The sequence below is a fragment of the Suncus etruscus genome, chromosome 1 (genome assembly GCF_024139225.1).
Source record: "Suncus etruscus isolate mSunEtr1 chromosome 1, mSunEtr1.pri.cur, whole genome shotgun sequence".
Classification (NCBI taxonomy): Eukaryota; Metazoa; Chordata; class Mammalia; order Eulipotyphla; family Soricidae; genus Suncus; species Suncus etruscus.
Window position 1 is genome coordinate 124,963,025 of NC_064848.1, and position 14,089 is coordinate 124,977,113.

Below are 14,089 nucleotides of genomic sequence, written 5' to 3' on the forward strand. Positions count from 1 at the left end.
CTGGCCCCAAATAGTGCCAATTCTAACTCCCTACCATATCTTTACCTTAACTAAGGACTGTCAATGTAATTCTTTGAAGTTAACATTTACCTCAATTTTATTTCTCTATAATTGGAACAGCAATGAGTCTACATATAACTCCATATGAACTTCAGCCCTTACCAATGACATACTCACTAAGAAATCTTAGGAGTGATGAGGAGAAAGAACATGACAGAAGATAATAGTTTAAAAAATATTTCCAGATCTTTTTGTTGTTGTTGCTGTCATTTCTGAAACCCCACTAAATAAGCTCAGAATTATGTTACAACGTTTGTTCATCTGTTTAACTGGACAGTTTCCAATTATCAAGTTCCCTGACAGAGACCAAATCGCCTTCGTCATAGCTAAAATATCACTATTGTGGAGCTTATACTGTGTAAACTTTGTAGGGTCCCAAATGTTTTCAGATGGTTCAGGAAAATAGTATGAGAAAGCTGAACTTTAACTGAGAAGAAAAACTTATAGTCCATTTTTGTCATTCCATTTTTATTTATTAATAGACTAAGAAAAACTTCCCATTATAAATCAATGCTCTGTTGAACAATATTAGTAGCCAAAGAAGCAAAGTTTTCAGTGTTGCCTAAAATAAAAATAAATTTGGAATATTTTCTTTAACATATTTCTTAGACTAAGGAGCCATGGAGTAAATGTGTGTGAAGTCATATATATATATATATATATATATATATATATATATATATTATATATATATATATATATATATATATATATATAATGCAAGGCTTAAAGTGTTTGCTTTGCAAGTAGCCAACCAAAGTTCAATGAACCCAGCAGCAACTGACCTCATTCAATCTCTGACACCATATATGGTCCCCTGAGCCTAGAATGATCTCTGAGCACAGTACCAAGAATAAACCCTGAGCATTTAGGGGTCTGATAAAAAAAAGGTACATTATCTGGAATATTTTATTCATTTAAAATTTTTGTTATTTATATATTTAATTTTGTGGTCCCACACAGATGTGCTCAGTACACACTTTAGCTCTGTATCGGGCTTTATTACTGCGAGTCCTCGTGGAACCTTATGTGGTGGTAAGTATTGGACCTAGGTAGGCTGTAAAAAGAAGCAAGAACATTACCAGGGGTAATAACTCTCTGGCTTCTAAAATTGACTTTTTATTGATGTACCATTGGAATGGAAAACCTATGTTTGGGAGGTAAAATATCAGTATGCCAGGCTTACCAAACAAAGTGACAATATCCATCCATGACAATCTATTGGATACTTCAGTTCACGTCCTCATTGGTAAACTAAGTTCTATGTTCAGAGTCCAAGAATTTGTTTTCTTTGGACATTGTCTATTCTCTTGCTTTGTTTATTTATCACATAAGATCATCTGGCATTTATCTTTCTGACTTGTTTTGCTAAGCATGACACCCTCCACTTCCTTCTATGTTGTTGCAAAAGGCAAGACTTTACTTTTGTTATCTGAGTATTACTCCATTGAGTGTGTTCACTACATGTCCCTTTCTTAGCCACTTATCTACCATTGAGCACTCAGGTTGTTTGCAACTCCTGGTTACTGTTCGTAGCCCTGCAATGAGTATAACTGAAGATATCTTTGCAAATTAATGTTTTTGTGTTCTTTGCAAAGGAATGGAATTGTGGCTCATACAGAAGACGTGTTTCATTTTCTAAGATGTCTTCATGCTCTTTTCCATACAGGCTAAACCAGTTTAAATTACAGAAGTGAAGGAGCATTCTTTTTTCCATATACTGTAGCTTCTTGTTTATAGATTTTCTAATAAAGTCAGTTCTGACAGGTGTGAGGCTATTTCTTTTTATCATTTAGACTTGCATGCTCCTGAATAACAGTGCTGATGAGCATTTTTCATGCAATAATAACCATATGTATATCTATTTTTGTGGAGTGGGGGCCACACCTGGCAATGCTCAGGACTTCTCAGGGATTACACCTGTTAGATTCAGGAGATCATATGAGGTGCTGAGGATCAAACTCAGGTTGGTCATGTGCAAGGCAAACACCCTAACAACAGCATTATCTCTCTAGCCTGGATAGGTAGGGGTGTGTGTGTGTGTGTGTGTGTGTGTGTGTGTGTGTGTGTGTGTGTGTGTGTGTGTGTGTATGCGCATGCGTTGAAATGTCTGCTCAATGTTTTTTTTATTAGACTTTTCCTGTTGTTGAGTTTTGTGAGTTCTTAATATATCCTGTCAGATATATGGTGCAAGCATATTTTCTTCCTTTCAGTAGAATGTCTTTGTTTTAGTGCCTGCTTCTGTCACAGTACAGCAGCATTTTAGTTTTATGTAGTCCCATTTGTTTACTATTGCTTTTATTTTCCTTGTGAATGGGATCAAATCTGCAAAGACTATCTAAAGTCAGAGTCATGGAATGTTCTCTATATTGCATTTTTTAAAACTAGGTGACAGATTTAGATGTCAAACTGTTGCCAGGCCATTCTAATGTTTTATCATGATCACAAACTGGGGGAAAAATTCTTTCTTACTTCATCTAAATGCAACTTTTCAGTTCTAAACACTTTGATGATAGGTTTTTTTAGACACTTGGACATTAGTCCCATACCTAGGGACAATCAAATTGGTCATGCCCACGAATCTCTTTGGCCTTCAGTTCCCTGCAGAACGAGAAAGCTAGACTCTAGACTCGGAAATGCTTTGGATTCTTTCCTGGTCTGCCCGAGTAATGGTTATTTCTTGCTATTGCTTCTGTGGAAGGCCATGAGATGGACATAGCTCTGGTACACGAGTAATACTGGTTAATTATAGCTATGAAACTGCATCAAATTTTCACAAAAGTGGGCTCCTTTCATTTCTTTAGCAGATCTTTACTTCCAAAATAATGCCACAACTTCTGAATAATTGGGACCAAGGATCATTTAAAAAAAAAAAAAAAGATGGACTGCTCAGAAAACATGCAACACTGATGTTATGATGTTATGTGAGAGACGGTTTCTGGCCTTGTGGCTTGATACATTTGGGGAAAAAAATTAAAAAGAGTGTTTTCAGAGAAAAGAAAAAGAGCTTTTCCAGAATTTCTTCTTGGCTCTGTCCTGAAAATAAACCAAGGAGCAGGTAAATTACTCTCCAGATCACCTCTGATCTAAAAGAAGCTGCCAGACTGGAAAGAGCTCTTCCTCCTTTCCAGGCAGAGAAGGTAGGTCCCTGCCCTTAGAGCCCCAAGACACGCCTACAGCTCAACACAGGTCATTTTCAAAGGAGCGCACACGGGAGGGGCCCCGCCCCGGACGCGGCCCCGCCCCTCCACCTTGCCGGCGCCGCTCCAGGGCCAGCGAAGGTGCGTGCGGCGCTCGGTGATTGGAGGCTGCCCGGAGCTGCTCGTCTGCCATTGGCTGCTCGGCCCTCTTTGTTCCCGGCTCCTCGCCGCAGGCGAGTCACTGCGGACAGTACGGGCGGAAGTTCGACGGCGCCAGCTGAGTGAGTGTCTTGGAGAGTCCTCCCAGTCCCAGTCCCCATCGCGCTGCCGGACGGACGGAGCCTGGGCAAGTCGAGCGGGAGATCGCAGCCAGGAATTGGAGTCCTTGCGGCCTCAAAGAAGAGCATGGACCTGGAGAGCAAAGTGAAGAAGGTACGGGAAGTGGGAGAGCGCCTGGAGGACCTGCGCGCAGGGTGTCGGCTGGGGGTGGCGGGGCGCCCCGGCGCGCGGGGCTTCCTGGAGCGAGCCTGTCCGCTTCTTCCCGCCCCCGGGTGTCTCGGGCCCCGTTAGCCGCGCCCTTGCAGGTGGAGGCGGCGCCGGGCGCTCGGGTGGAGCAGCCCTGGACTAGGGCGGGCGAGCAGGGCAGGCGCGAGCCCCCGGCCGAGGTGTGCCGTTGAAGGTGTTGGCAACTCCCCGTCTAGACTGTTTCTCCTGCCTCTTGTGCTGGCTGCGATGAGCAAAAAGAACAGCTCGGGCTTCGGGCGGGTGGGCGAGACGTTGACACGTCTTCCTGCCGCAAGCACTTCAAATGGGCTCAGCTTTTAGTGTGTACTTTTGGGGGCCACCGGTGAGACGGTGACAGCTCAGCTCACAGGCTGGCCGAGCGCGATCTTTTGCACCCACGTGGAAACTTAGACGCCCTCGGCCCCTTTGTAAGGCTGTTGCGGACTTGAAGGAAGGTGCGGACTTTCTTTGCTTCTTTCCCTCTTCTTTCTGATCTTGACTTGCTAAGCTCGGACTTCCTCCTCTGAAAGAGTTGGCTGAGTTCCCTGCGTGGCCGCTTTGCCCCGGGAGGAGGTTGTCGCCCTGAGCTCCAGCTCTCTGCTTCCTGCTGTCACACTCCAGGCTTCTTTCTGGACCTCAATCCCCAATCCAGGGCCCAGGTTCCTCCTACCTGAGCCCCTTCTAGGCTTGGAGGAGTTTCTCATGTTTTGGGAGAAATGGGGGTAGGGACCAGCCTGTGGCTCTCCAAGAATGCTGGTGTCACTTTCCAGCAGCAGGTTCTCTGCAAAATACCTCCTCACCTGGATATTGCTTGGGAATGCGCTACAGTGATTGCCGCCTGCCCTGGCAGGTATCACCTGAGAGAAGGAAGTTTGCAATTAGGTGAACTGTAGTGAGAACCCCCCCCCCCACACACACACACACACACACCCGCCTGCTGTGCTTGCTTGCTAGAATTTTCCTTCATCTTCAGGCTTGACCATGATTTTCTATGCCATATTCTTTTTTTTTTTTTTTTTTTTTGAAAATATACACCCATGTGCAACACTTGGCTTAGAAGTCGTTGAAAAAAATAGAAGCGTCCGATTGGGAGGTAAATAGGGGGAAGGAGTTCATTCTTTCTGAATAAATTTAACACTATAAAGGAAATCCAAGGACAGGAAAGCTATGTATTACTAAAGGTAGCAAGATTGCATATTACTATCTTTCCGTATAGTGTTTTTAAATTCTTTTTTAAAAGAAAGTCTTAAAGTGCTCTTGTTAATAATCCTTGCCACCAGGAAAAATTTTGTTACTTAGCTCTTTTGGACCACTGCTTAGATTGTCAAGCTCAGAGAAAACAGCTGAATTTTAGCACTTGTTGAACATTTTGGGAATCTTCTATGTGCTTATAAATATCGATTCAAAAAAGTATGTTTTACTAACTTTTCCCTAGGGGAAAAGGAATGGATTGAGATTTATAGGGCAATGAAAATTTTAGGGTATTTATAATGGGAGAAATTGATGGGTGTAGAGGATATATTTTTTTTTTCTTAGCTTTGCTGTGAATCTAAACTGCTATGAAAAATAAAGGACTTAAAGATAAAAGTCCAGGCATATACTTTGGAATTGAGACAAAGAAATAGTTCTGAGGGTTTAGAATTGCATGTGCATGTAAGAAGTAACTCTATATAATTTATTAAAATAGTCCTTAGTTTCAAAGTCTGAATTACTATTTATAATGCCCTAGATGTATTTTGTAAATTTCCCTTCTCCATTTCCCATTTACTTTGAAAAGTTAATCTTTTCAGCCAAATATCACTTATTCACTTCCTTTCTTCTTTATACACTCCCTCCTCTAACCCCTAAAATAGGATTCCACAAATTAAAAGCTTTTATAGATAATCCCAGGACAAAAACAAATCCTTCTTTTATGATCTTGTAAATCATTGTGATTCTTAGGACAGAGAGACCCAAGAAGTAAATTGGAAACTACTAAAAGATACCAAAAAAGGTCCTGTTTGTCTGCCAACCATACATTCTAGGTGTCTTTGTAAGATTTGTGACAGATTTGATGGTCTGTGAATTTGACAAATAGTTGTCCAGTACAAAGAGTTCTGAGATTTCAGAGATGCATTCATAGTTTGACCATAATCTTAAAAAATAACCCTGCGTGCATCCCTTTTAGAAATTGTTTTCTAACACAGAAAAGAGTTTTTGAGATTATTTCTAAAAGCAGAATCTATTCTCTGTAGGTAGTTTCTTAGTTTCTATGTTAGGTTAGAAGTTGGAACAAAAACACAACCATAGGAAAATCAAGATAGGGTGACATTTTGGTTTTTATTCTAAAATCCTTGAAAGAATCTTTGGTTTATAAAAGGGAATTTGGAATTTGTATAATTTCAGTAACTTGGATTAATTACCTGTTAAAACCACCCTCTTGAGGCTAATGATTCCTATGTTTATATTGTAATATTTTGTTCTGCTTGAAGTGAGAAAACTACAAGCAGGATATGGGAGTTAGTGTGGTTATACAGAGTTTTTGTCTAAACCATAGTTTTGACTTTTATTTCTTTGCATTGAGATGTCTAGATCTTTTCCTGATGTCTTCTATCTTTCCATTGTAAGTGACTGAGCATGAGAGCCAATGTCTGCCTGGAAGAAAAATAATACAATGGCTTCTGAGAAGCAGAAATAGTGTATGATTTTTGTGGTAAATGTGAAATTATGGCCCACAGCCAGCTGCTTTCCTCTTTCCTTTGTGTTACTCTCCCGAGAGAAATTTTATTTTTATTTTTCTTTAAACTCTCAAACATATACCAAAGAGCTTTGTAAATCCCTTTATACTATCAGGAATTGCTGCAGCTCTTTTTTAATTTTTCGTCTTCTTCATTTTTTGCCTTCTTTTAACCTTTGTCTTTTGATCCTTCTTGCATATTTTTCTTAAGACAGTGTCTTTTATTTTTAGAAGATGAGATGCATTTTAGAAATCTCAGATGACTGAAAATTCATTTTCTCCATGCTCAAACTTGTTTGAAGAGCTTATGTCATTAGTCTATCTATACATGACATATATGACCCACACATAAAAGTGTGAAAGCAAGCGATAAGTGAGCCACAAAGATGATTTTCATTACAAATTAGAATGAGCCTTTTCTTTTAGGTGCCCCCTGATTGAAGTGGAAAAGGCAAATAACTTGTGACCTGGATGCTCAAATCTACAGTTGAATTCTCTGCTTGAAGTTATGCTTGCTGTGAGGATTATTGGCAAGTCTGGGGGTAATGGGAGGCCAAGGGACTGCCAGGGCTTTGCCTTAGAAGCAGTAACTGTCTCTCAGAACAAGTGCAGAAGAAAGTTAAGTGGTCCTCAGCTGGGCTTTTATCTCTTAGAACCCGTGGTGCAATTCATTACAGTAATTGGATATGAAAAGTCACTTTCTCTAACTTGCCCTGAATATTGGTCTGAATAGAACTGTAGTAGGTTTCCTATTTATTCTTTTATGCTTGTCCTCTGAATGAGAATTTGGGATTTATATTTCTGCTGTATATCAGCACTTACCTCCAGATGTTGCTTGCTAATTTTCAGTGCTAAATCTTACTCATCCTTCAAGAAGCCTACCTCTACTTGCCAAATTATACTGATCTCAGAAATCTTTCTTCTTACCTGCCCAAAGTAAAATATCTGCTTTGAATTTCCAGAGGATGTTACCTGAAACTGATACCTGAAACTTGCTATCACTTTCTTTAGGATATATTTTTTCTCCTTAGATTGCAAGTGTTTTAAGAGATTAACCAGCTCTGGGTATATTCAGTCTAGAAGACTGAACTGGCAGTTCTGTACCCCAAGGCCTAGGATCTCTGGGAATGGCCTCATGTACTTCACTCACCCCTGTTGTGTGTGAAACTTATACAATGAATTAAAATAATCACACTTGTTTAAAGTTATATGAAAAAAAGCAAACAGCATATGATTTTACTCTTGTGGTAGAAAAGGAAAATAAATCTGCAAACAAAGCAAAGACGTAGACAAACAACAGTCTTTATCTAAGGAAAAAGTGGGTAAATAAATTGGATGAAGATGGTCCACTATATGTTGATTTATGGAAACTAGAATTTTGCTGATGGGCTTAGTATAATGTGTACAGATTTTTATTTGCAAGTGTATACCTGTATCCTATTTAATGTTATTAAGTTAGTATTCAATAAAACATATATGTATTGTTCAAATAAAGTGAAATAGCATACAAATTGTATATGCTTACATGAGGAAATTTACAGACTAAATTGAATAATTTCTTTTGGGGGTTATTCAACCACATATGTTATTGTTTATGGCTAACTCCTGGTTCTGCTCAAGTGATTCCTGAGTAGAACACATGTACTGGGGGGATCAGGCCTGGGTTCACCACAGGCAAGGCAAGTAAGTGCCTTACCTACTATAATGTCTCTCTGACTCTTGAATATTTTATTAACTCATTTACCTTTTGAACATTCATAGGACATTTGAAGAATGAAATTTAATTGACATCTGAGTCATGGATCTTCTATTAGCATCAGTCAAATAAATTTTCAAGTGATATATAACATTCCTAGTTATTTAAGTACAAGAAAATGAAGAATAATATAACTTGTGCTTCTTTTTTAAGTTTATCTCTTGAAATTGGATGGATTTATTTAAAAATCATGTGAGTGGGGCCTGGAGATATAGCACAGTGGCGTTTGCCTTGCAAGCAGCCGATCCAGGACCAAAGGTAATTGGTTCGAATCCCGGTGTCCCATATGGTCCCCCGTGCCTGCCAGGAGCTATTTCTTTTTTTTTTTTTTTTTTTTTGGTTTTTGGGCCACACCCAGTGACGCTCAGGGGTTACTCCTGGCTATGCGCTCAGAAGTCGCTCCTGGCTTGGGGGACCATATGGGACGCCGGGGGATCGAACCGTGGTCCGTCCTAGGGTAGCGCAGGTAAGGCAGGCACCTTACCTTTAGCGCCACCGCCCGGCCCCACCAGGAGCTATTTCTGAGCAGACAGCCAGGAGTAACCCCTGAGCACCACCGGGTGTGGCCCAAAAACCAAAAAAAAAAAAAAAAAAAAAATCATGTGAGTGCTTTTTTGACGATGGTTATTCTCGTCTCTGATATTATAGTATCAATAGACAGAAAACTCAACACGGTAGAACTTATGCTCTATTGTGAGGAATGAGAGAACAATAAAGGAAATGAAAGTAAAGGATAAAATAAACACAAGTACATTTTACCCATCAGTAACTCTACATATTAGTAGTAGATTTCTAGCCTGGGGAAAGAGCTATTTTAGTGCTGAATCTAGAGTTGGTCACTGGCTATACACACTCTGTAATTAGTTTAATTCTATTAGTGGCAAACAGAAACAAATTGGGAAAGCAGCTTTTATGTATTAGAATGTGAAAGCTTGTAAATTGATTAGGCTAAAGTACTTACAACATTATAGATATACAAAGTACACAGACAAACGAACTCTCCTGATAACAAATTCCTTATACCAGTGTCATTGTTGGGTTGTGTTTCCTGTTTGCAGTCAGTACTAATTTTTGTTTGGTTATTGCTGTCATTTATGGTAGCTAAAATGATGATTTCTAATCACTAAGATTTCTAAGACTTTTAAGGATAAATAATTCGGTAATTTGGTAATTGATAAATTCACCTCTGGTATTTGAGATCATTTTTTGGGGGTTTGGGGCCACAGCAGGTGACACTAAGGGGTTACTCTTGGCAATGTGCTCAGAAATTGCTCCTGGCTTGGGTGACCATATGGGATGCCGAGGATTGAACCAAGGTCTGTCCTAGGTTAGCATGTATAAGGCAAATGCCCTACCACTTGCACCACTGCTCCAGCCCCATTTGAGTATCTTTTATGTAAAATAATACTAAGATTTGTGTTAAGCATATTATTAGGATCAATGGGGACTAATTTACATTTTATTCAGTTTAACTATCTAGCCTCCGATCTTTCATTCTACACAAGAGAACTCCAGTCAATGCTTGTGCTGTAGCTTAAGCAGTAGAGCACTTGTCTTGCATGTGTGCGGCCCTGCACCCCTCTCCTCAGTACTACCAAGAGGAAAAATCTCTTGTCAAATTTAGTTCTACCTGTTCTGTGTTTCCCTATTCACCCAACTCTTTTTACTTAAATAATGGGAAATTAGAACAGAGGGTAAATGACTCTTAATTGTCTATTGTAAGCTCATGCTGTTACCTTTATCTGACTTAAGTATTCTTCTTTTACTTCTTAACCTACCACTATAATTAGTTTTCTTTTGACAAAAGAGTATCAGTAAAGAACTGAAAGTAATAGAAGAATCTGAAGAGACTTGGTAACTATGCTTTGAGGACAAACTGGAAGTTGTCATGTTTCAGTCACACTGCATCTATAAGCCATAGCCTTTATTGAAGTCCAGGTACAACTGCTGTTACTTTGGTCATTTTCAAAGGAGACTATAGTTTAGGGATTGGCTTGCTTTTAATCAAGACTTGAAAGAGAACTGGATGAGAAGTCAAGGAGAAAGATTTGCTGAGATCTCATCTGCTTAGTTACAAGAAAGCTACTTGTAGTATTTCAACTATATTGAAATATATTGAATCTCTAAAATGCTGAATCATTCTTAACTCACTAAAGATAATTTGCAAGTTTGTTGTCAGAACTCAAAGTCTATTGAGAAAATGACCAAAAGCTTGGCATATATGTCTTGTTGAATCTGTAAGTCAGAGAACTTGCCCTCACCTTGTTTGAAGATGAAGTGACACCTTGTTTCATTGAAAAATGATCATGTAGGAGTCAGGTGGATATCTGTTTACATGAACTTAGTATTATCAAAGCCTTGTTGTATAATATGCCACCAAGTAAAGATAATGAATCTGCTGTTTGTTTATGGGATTCTGACGTACAATAAAAATGCTTGTTCTTGAGGCAGAGCAGTAGCACAGAGGATAGGGCATTTGCTTTGCATGAGGCTGATCCAGGTTTGATCCGGCATCTGATATGGTCCCCTGAGCCACCAGGAGTGATTTTTTAGCGCCAGGGTGAGAATATTTAATAATACTATGTAGAAATGAACTGGAGTAATTACTTATCTACCTCATCTGTTAGCAGGGGTCCTCAAACTTTTTAAACAGGGGGCCAGTTCACATTCCCTCAGACCATTGGAGGGTCTAACTATAGTAAAAACAAAACTTCTGAACGAATTCTTATGCACACTGCATATATCTTATTTTTCAATGAAGAAACAAAACAGATACAAATACAATATGTGGCCCGCGGGCCATAGTTTGAAGACCACTGTGACCTAGAGTAAAACCCTAGAGAAATTGGGGGATCAGGTATTTTCTCTATTAGAGTACTTTACTTTCCAGACCACTCTTACAGAAATGAAAGTCTTTGACTATCAAGGCTAAAGGGAAAACTAACCTTGCAGTAACTGTTGCTTAAATTTTAAGGCCTCCCCTTCAAATCCAGTTATTATTTTGTTTTGAGACACAAACTTGTCTAGATTCAGTCATGAGATCTCCCTATTGTATGAAGGAAAATAGTTTTTAAGGAGAATTACAAAATTCTATCTTTTAAAATCTGCAATAAATAGAAAGCAGTTCAGAGATTACTTCTGACTCTGCACTTCGGAATTATTCCTGGCAGTACTTGAGAGACCATATGGGATGCCAGGCATTAAATCCAGGTTGATGATGCAAGGCAAGCACTCTAGCCCCCAAATAGAGTTTACAAACATTCAAATGGTGCTGGATGTTTCTGCCAATTGTAGTGAAATAGAAAGCTACCTCTTAAAAATAGGCAGGGTTAGAGACACTATAATGATAAAGGTACATGCTTTGCAAGGTTCAGTCTCCCAACGTGTCTCCTGAGCATCATCAGCCCTGGCAATTTAAGAGTATTGTAACAGTGCCCTTAGTTTGTCCTGTTCACCAAAGGGCCTTAGAACTGGAATTTAAGCATCTCTACATCTTTTAAGTCCTCACATTGAGCTACTGGCCTACTTGTCCACAAATTTCTGTAGGGGTCCTTAGGCCTCCTGAGCTCTGTTCCTGCCAAGGAAAAAAAAGAAGAAAAGAAATAGAAAAACAGACAGATAGATGTTAGAGAGAATAAAAGGCCAAAAAGGTTTTGGTGACGTAGAAGCCCTGGTTCTTTCCAGATACTACAAGTCAGAACAATAGAGATGCTTGGTTAGTTCATTTCTCAGATAATATCACAGAATATTATTCAGAGGATACAATTCTGCTATGTAACTATGTTGCCCACTCTTACTGTGACAGAGTTAGGGAGTGTAGAAAAAGTAGAAAGGATTTTGCTATCTCCAGACACTGGCTTGAATTCCAGTTTGATGCTCCTCTAGATATTTGAATGGTTTCCTAATGTTTTTGGCTTAATGGGGCCCACTGTATTGTCTCCCTGGCCTCAGATAATACTTTTTTTTAATTATTTTTTTATTTAAACACCTTGATTACATACATGATTGTGTTTGGGTTTCAGTCATGTAAAGAACACCACCCATCACCAGTGCAACATTCCCATCACCAATGTCCCAAGTCTCCCTCCTCCCCACCCGACCCCCGCCTTTACTCTAAACAGGCTCTCCATTTCCCTCATACATTCTCGTTATTAGGACAGTTCAAAATGTAGTTATTTCTCTAACTAAACTCATCACTCTTTGTGCTGAGCTTCCTGAGGTGAGCTGGAACTTCCAGCTCTTTTCTCTTTTGTGTCTGAAAGTGTTTGATTAACACAGTAATATGCAGGCAGACACTTAGAACATTGCCTGCTTGATTAGCATTGCTAGCTCAAGGAAATGCTTGATCCATGTTACTAGAGTTCTTTAAGCTGGTGTTTGTTTTGTAGTTAGTTAAACCTTTACATAAGTAAAATGTTTGGAGATCCAGAATTGTAGTGAAGTTAATATCAGCTTTAGAATCATAGGTTTGGTTTCTTACCAGTGTCATTTGTTAAATTACAAAGTTACTTATTTAACCTTATTTGGGGGATTTCTTTTTTTAAATCTAAAATGGGTTGCAACCACCCATCTCACTATGGCATAAGATGAACAGAATTGCACATTTTGAAATGAAAACTCATTCTTATACTAGACATATTTCATATGATAGTAGGTCATATGAAAACCAAACCATAGAAACAAATCTTGGCTAGGATATTGGGAATAAACTCTGGTATAATGTTATATTGGTGAAAGTGTAATTGAGTACAGCCTTCATGAAAAACTATAGAAATTTCTTAAAAATCTTTAAGAGATACCATATGATCTTGCAACCGAGATCCCTTTAAAACAAATGTGCCTCAAAGAGCCCAGATCATGAGAACCATCCTGCTGCACTCAACCCAAGGTTGTAAGTTGCAGAAGCAGAAGGGAGACTGTCATGATAAGAAACTACAGAATAGGGGCCGGAGTTGTGGTGCAGAAAGGTAAGGTGTCTGCCTTGCCAGCATTAGCCTAGGACAGACCGCGGTTCAATCCCCTGGCGTCCCATATGGTCCACCCCCAAGCCAGGAGTGTTTTCTGAGTGCATAGCCAGCAGTAACCCCTGAGCCACTGGGTGTGGCCCCCCAAAAAAGATAAAACAGCAACAACAAAAAAAAGAAACTACAGAATAAATATTTGTTGCATTAAATCACTATTTTAGAGATATATCGAGCGTGCGTGCGTGCGCGTGCGCGTGCGCGTGCGCGTGCGCGTGCGCGTGCGTGTGCGTGTGCGTGTGCGTGTGTGTGTGTGTGTGTGTGTGTGTGTGTGTGTGTGTGTGTGTTAATAAGTTACAGCCCCAGAATTGCTAAGGTGTCAGTCATCTGAGTCTCCCATTGTGGCTAACTATGGAAAAGGCTCAGGAAAGGCTTTCTCCACTCTCAACCCATGTGCCTTTTTACATCAGAGGGAATAATAGCTAGCTACTTAGACAACATTGGTTTCATGAGAATAGACTTTCTAGTTGAAATCATTCTCATTTTTACTTTTTGATTTGCTATTTCATCGAGGAAAGTTAAGTTAAATAGTTATTTAAATTTTGACAAGTTAAAATTTGCCATTGTAGATATTTTGGTTATATATTTGTTTTCTCTGAACAGTGCAGTAGAGGTGGTATCTTGTAGTTTTGTAGCGGGAAGTCTTTAGGCTGTACCCTAAATATAGATCAGAAAGCCTGAGTCTAAACTACTCATAGGTGAAAAAATGAAAGATGGGTAAAAAACATTACTTGAAACTTTGTTCTGTTTACACAGAACATCATGTGAGCATTCATCTTTTCTAGAGTAAACAATCCCTCATGTGAAAAGACTAGGCAACATATAGATAAGAAATATCTAAACATAACATGTATGTGATACACAAATGAAAGAGTTGGCAGTGGAGTTCTTG

The 14,089-nt window shown here is 39.4% G+C and overlaps 2 protein-coding genes across 2 annotated transcripts in view; both read left to right on the forward strand.

The window, feature by feature from the left end:
- MET (MET proto-oncogene, receptor tyrosine kinase) overlaps nucleotides 1-14,089 on the forward strand; it is an 811,679-nt gene that overhangs the window by 187,176 nt on the left and 610,414 nt on the right. The window lies entirely within an intron of this gene.
- TES (testin LIM domain protein) overlaps nucleotides 3,496-14,089 on the forward strand; it is a 55,344-nt gene continuing 44,750 nt past the window's right edge. Inside the window, exon 1 of the mRNA XM_049771046.1 lies at nucleotides 3,496-3,632. Coding sequence (XP_049627003.1) covers nucleotides 3,606-3,632 — 27 coding nt within the window. The 5' untranslated portion in view covers nucleotides 3,496-3,605. The remainder of the gene's footprint in view (nucleotides 3,633-14,089) is intronic.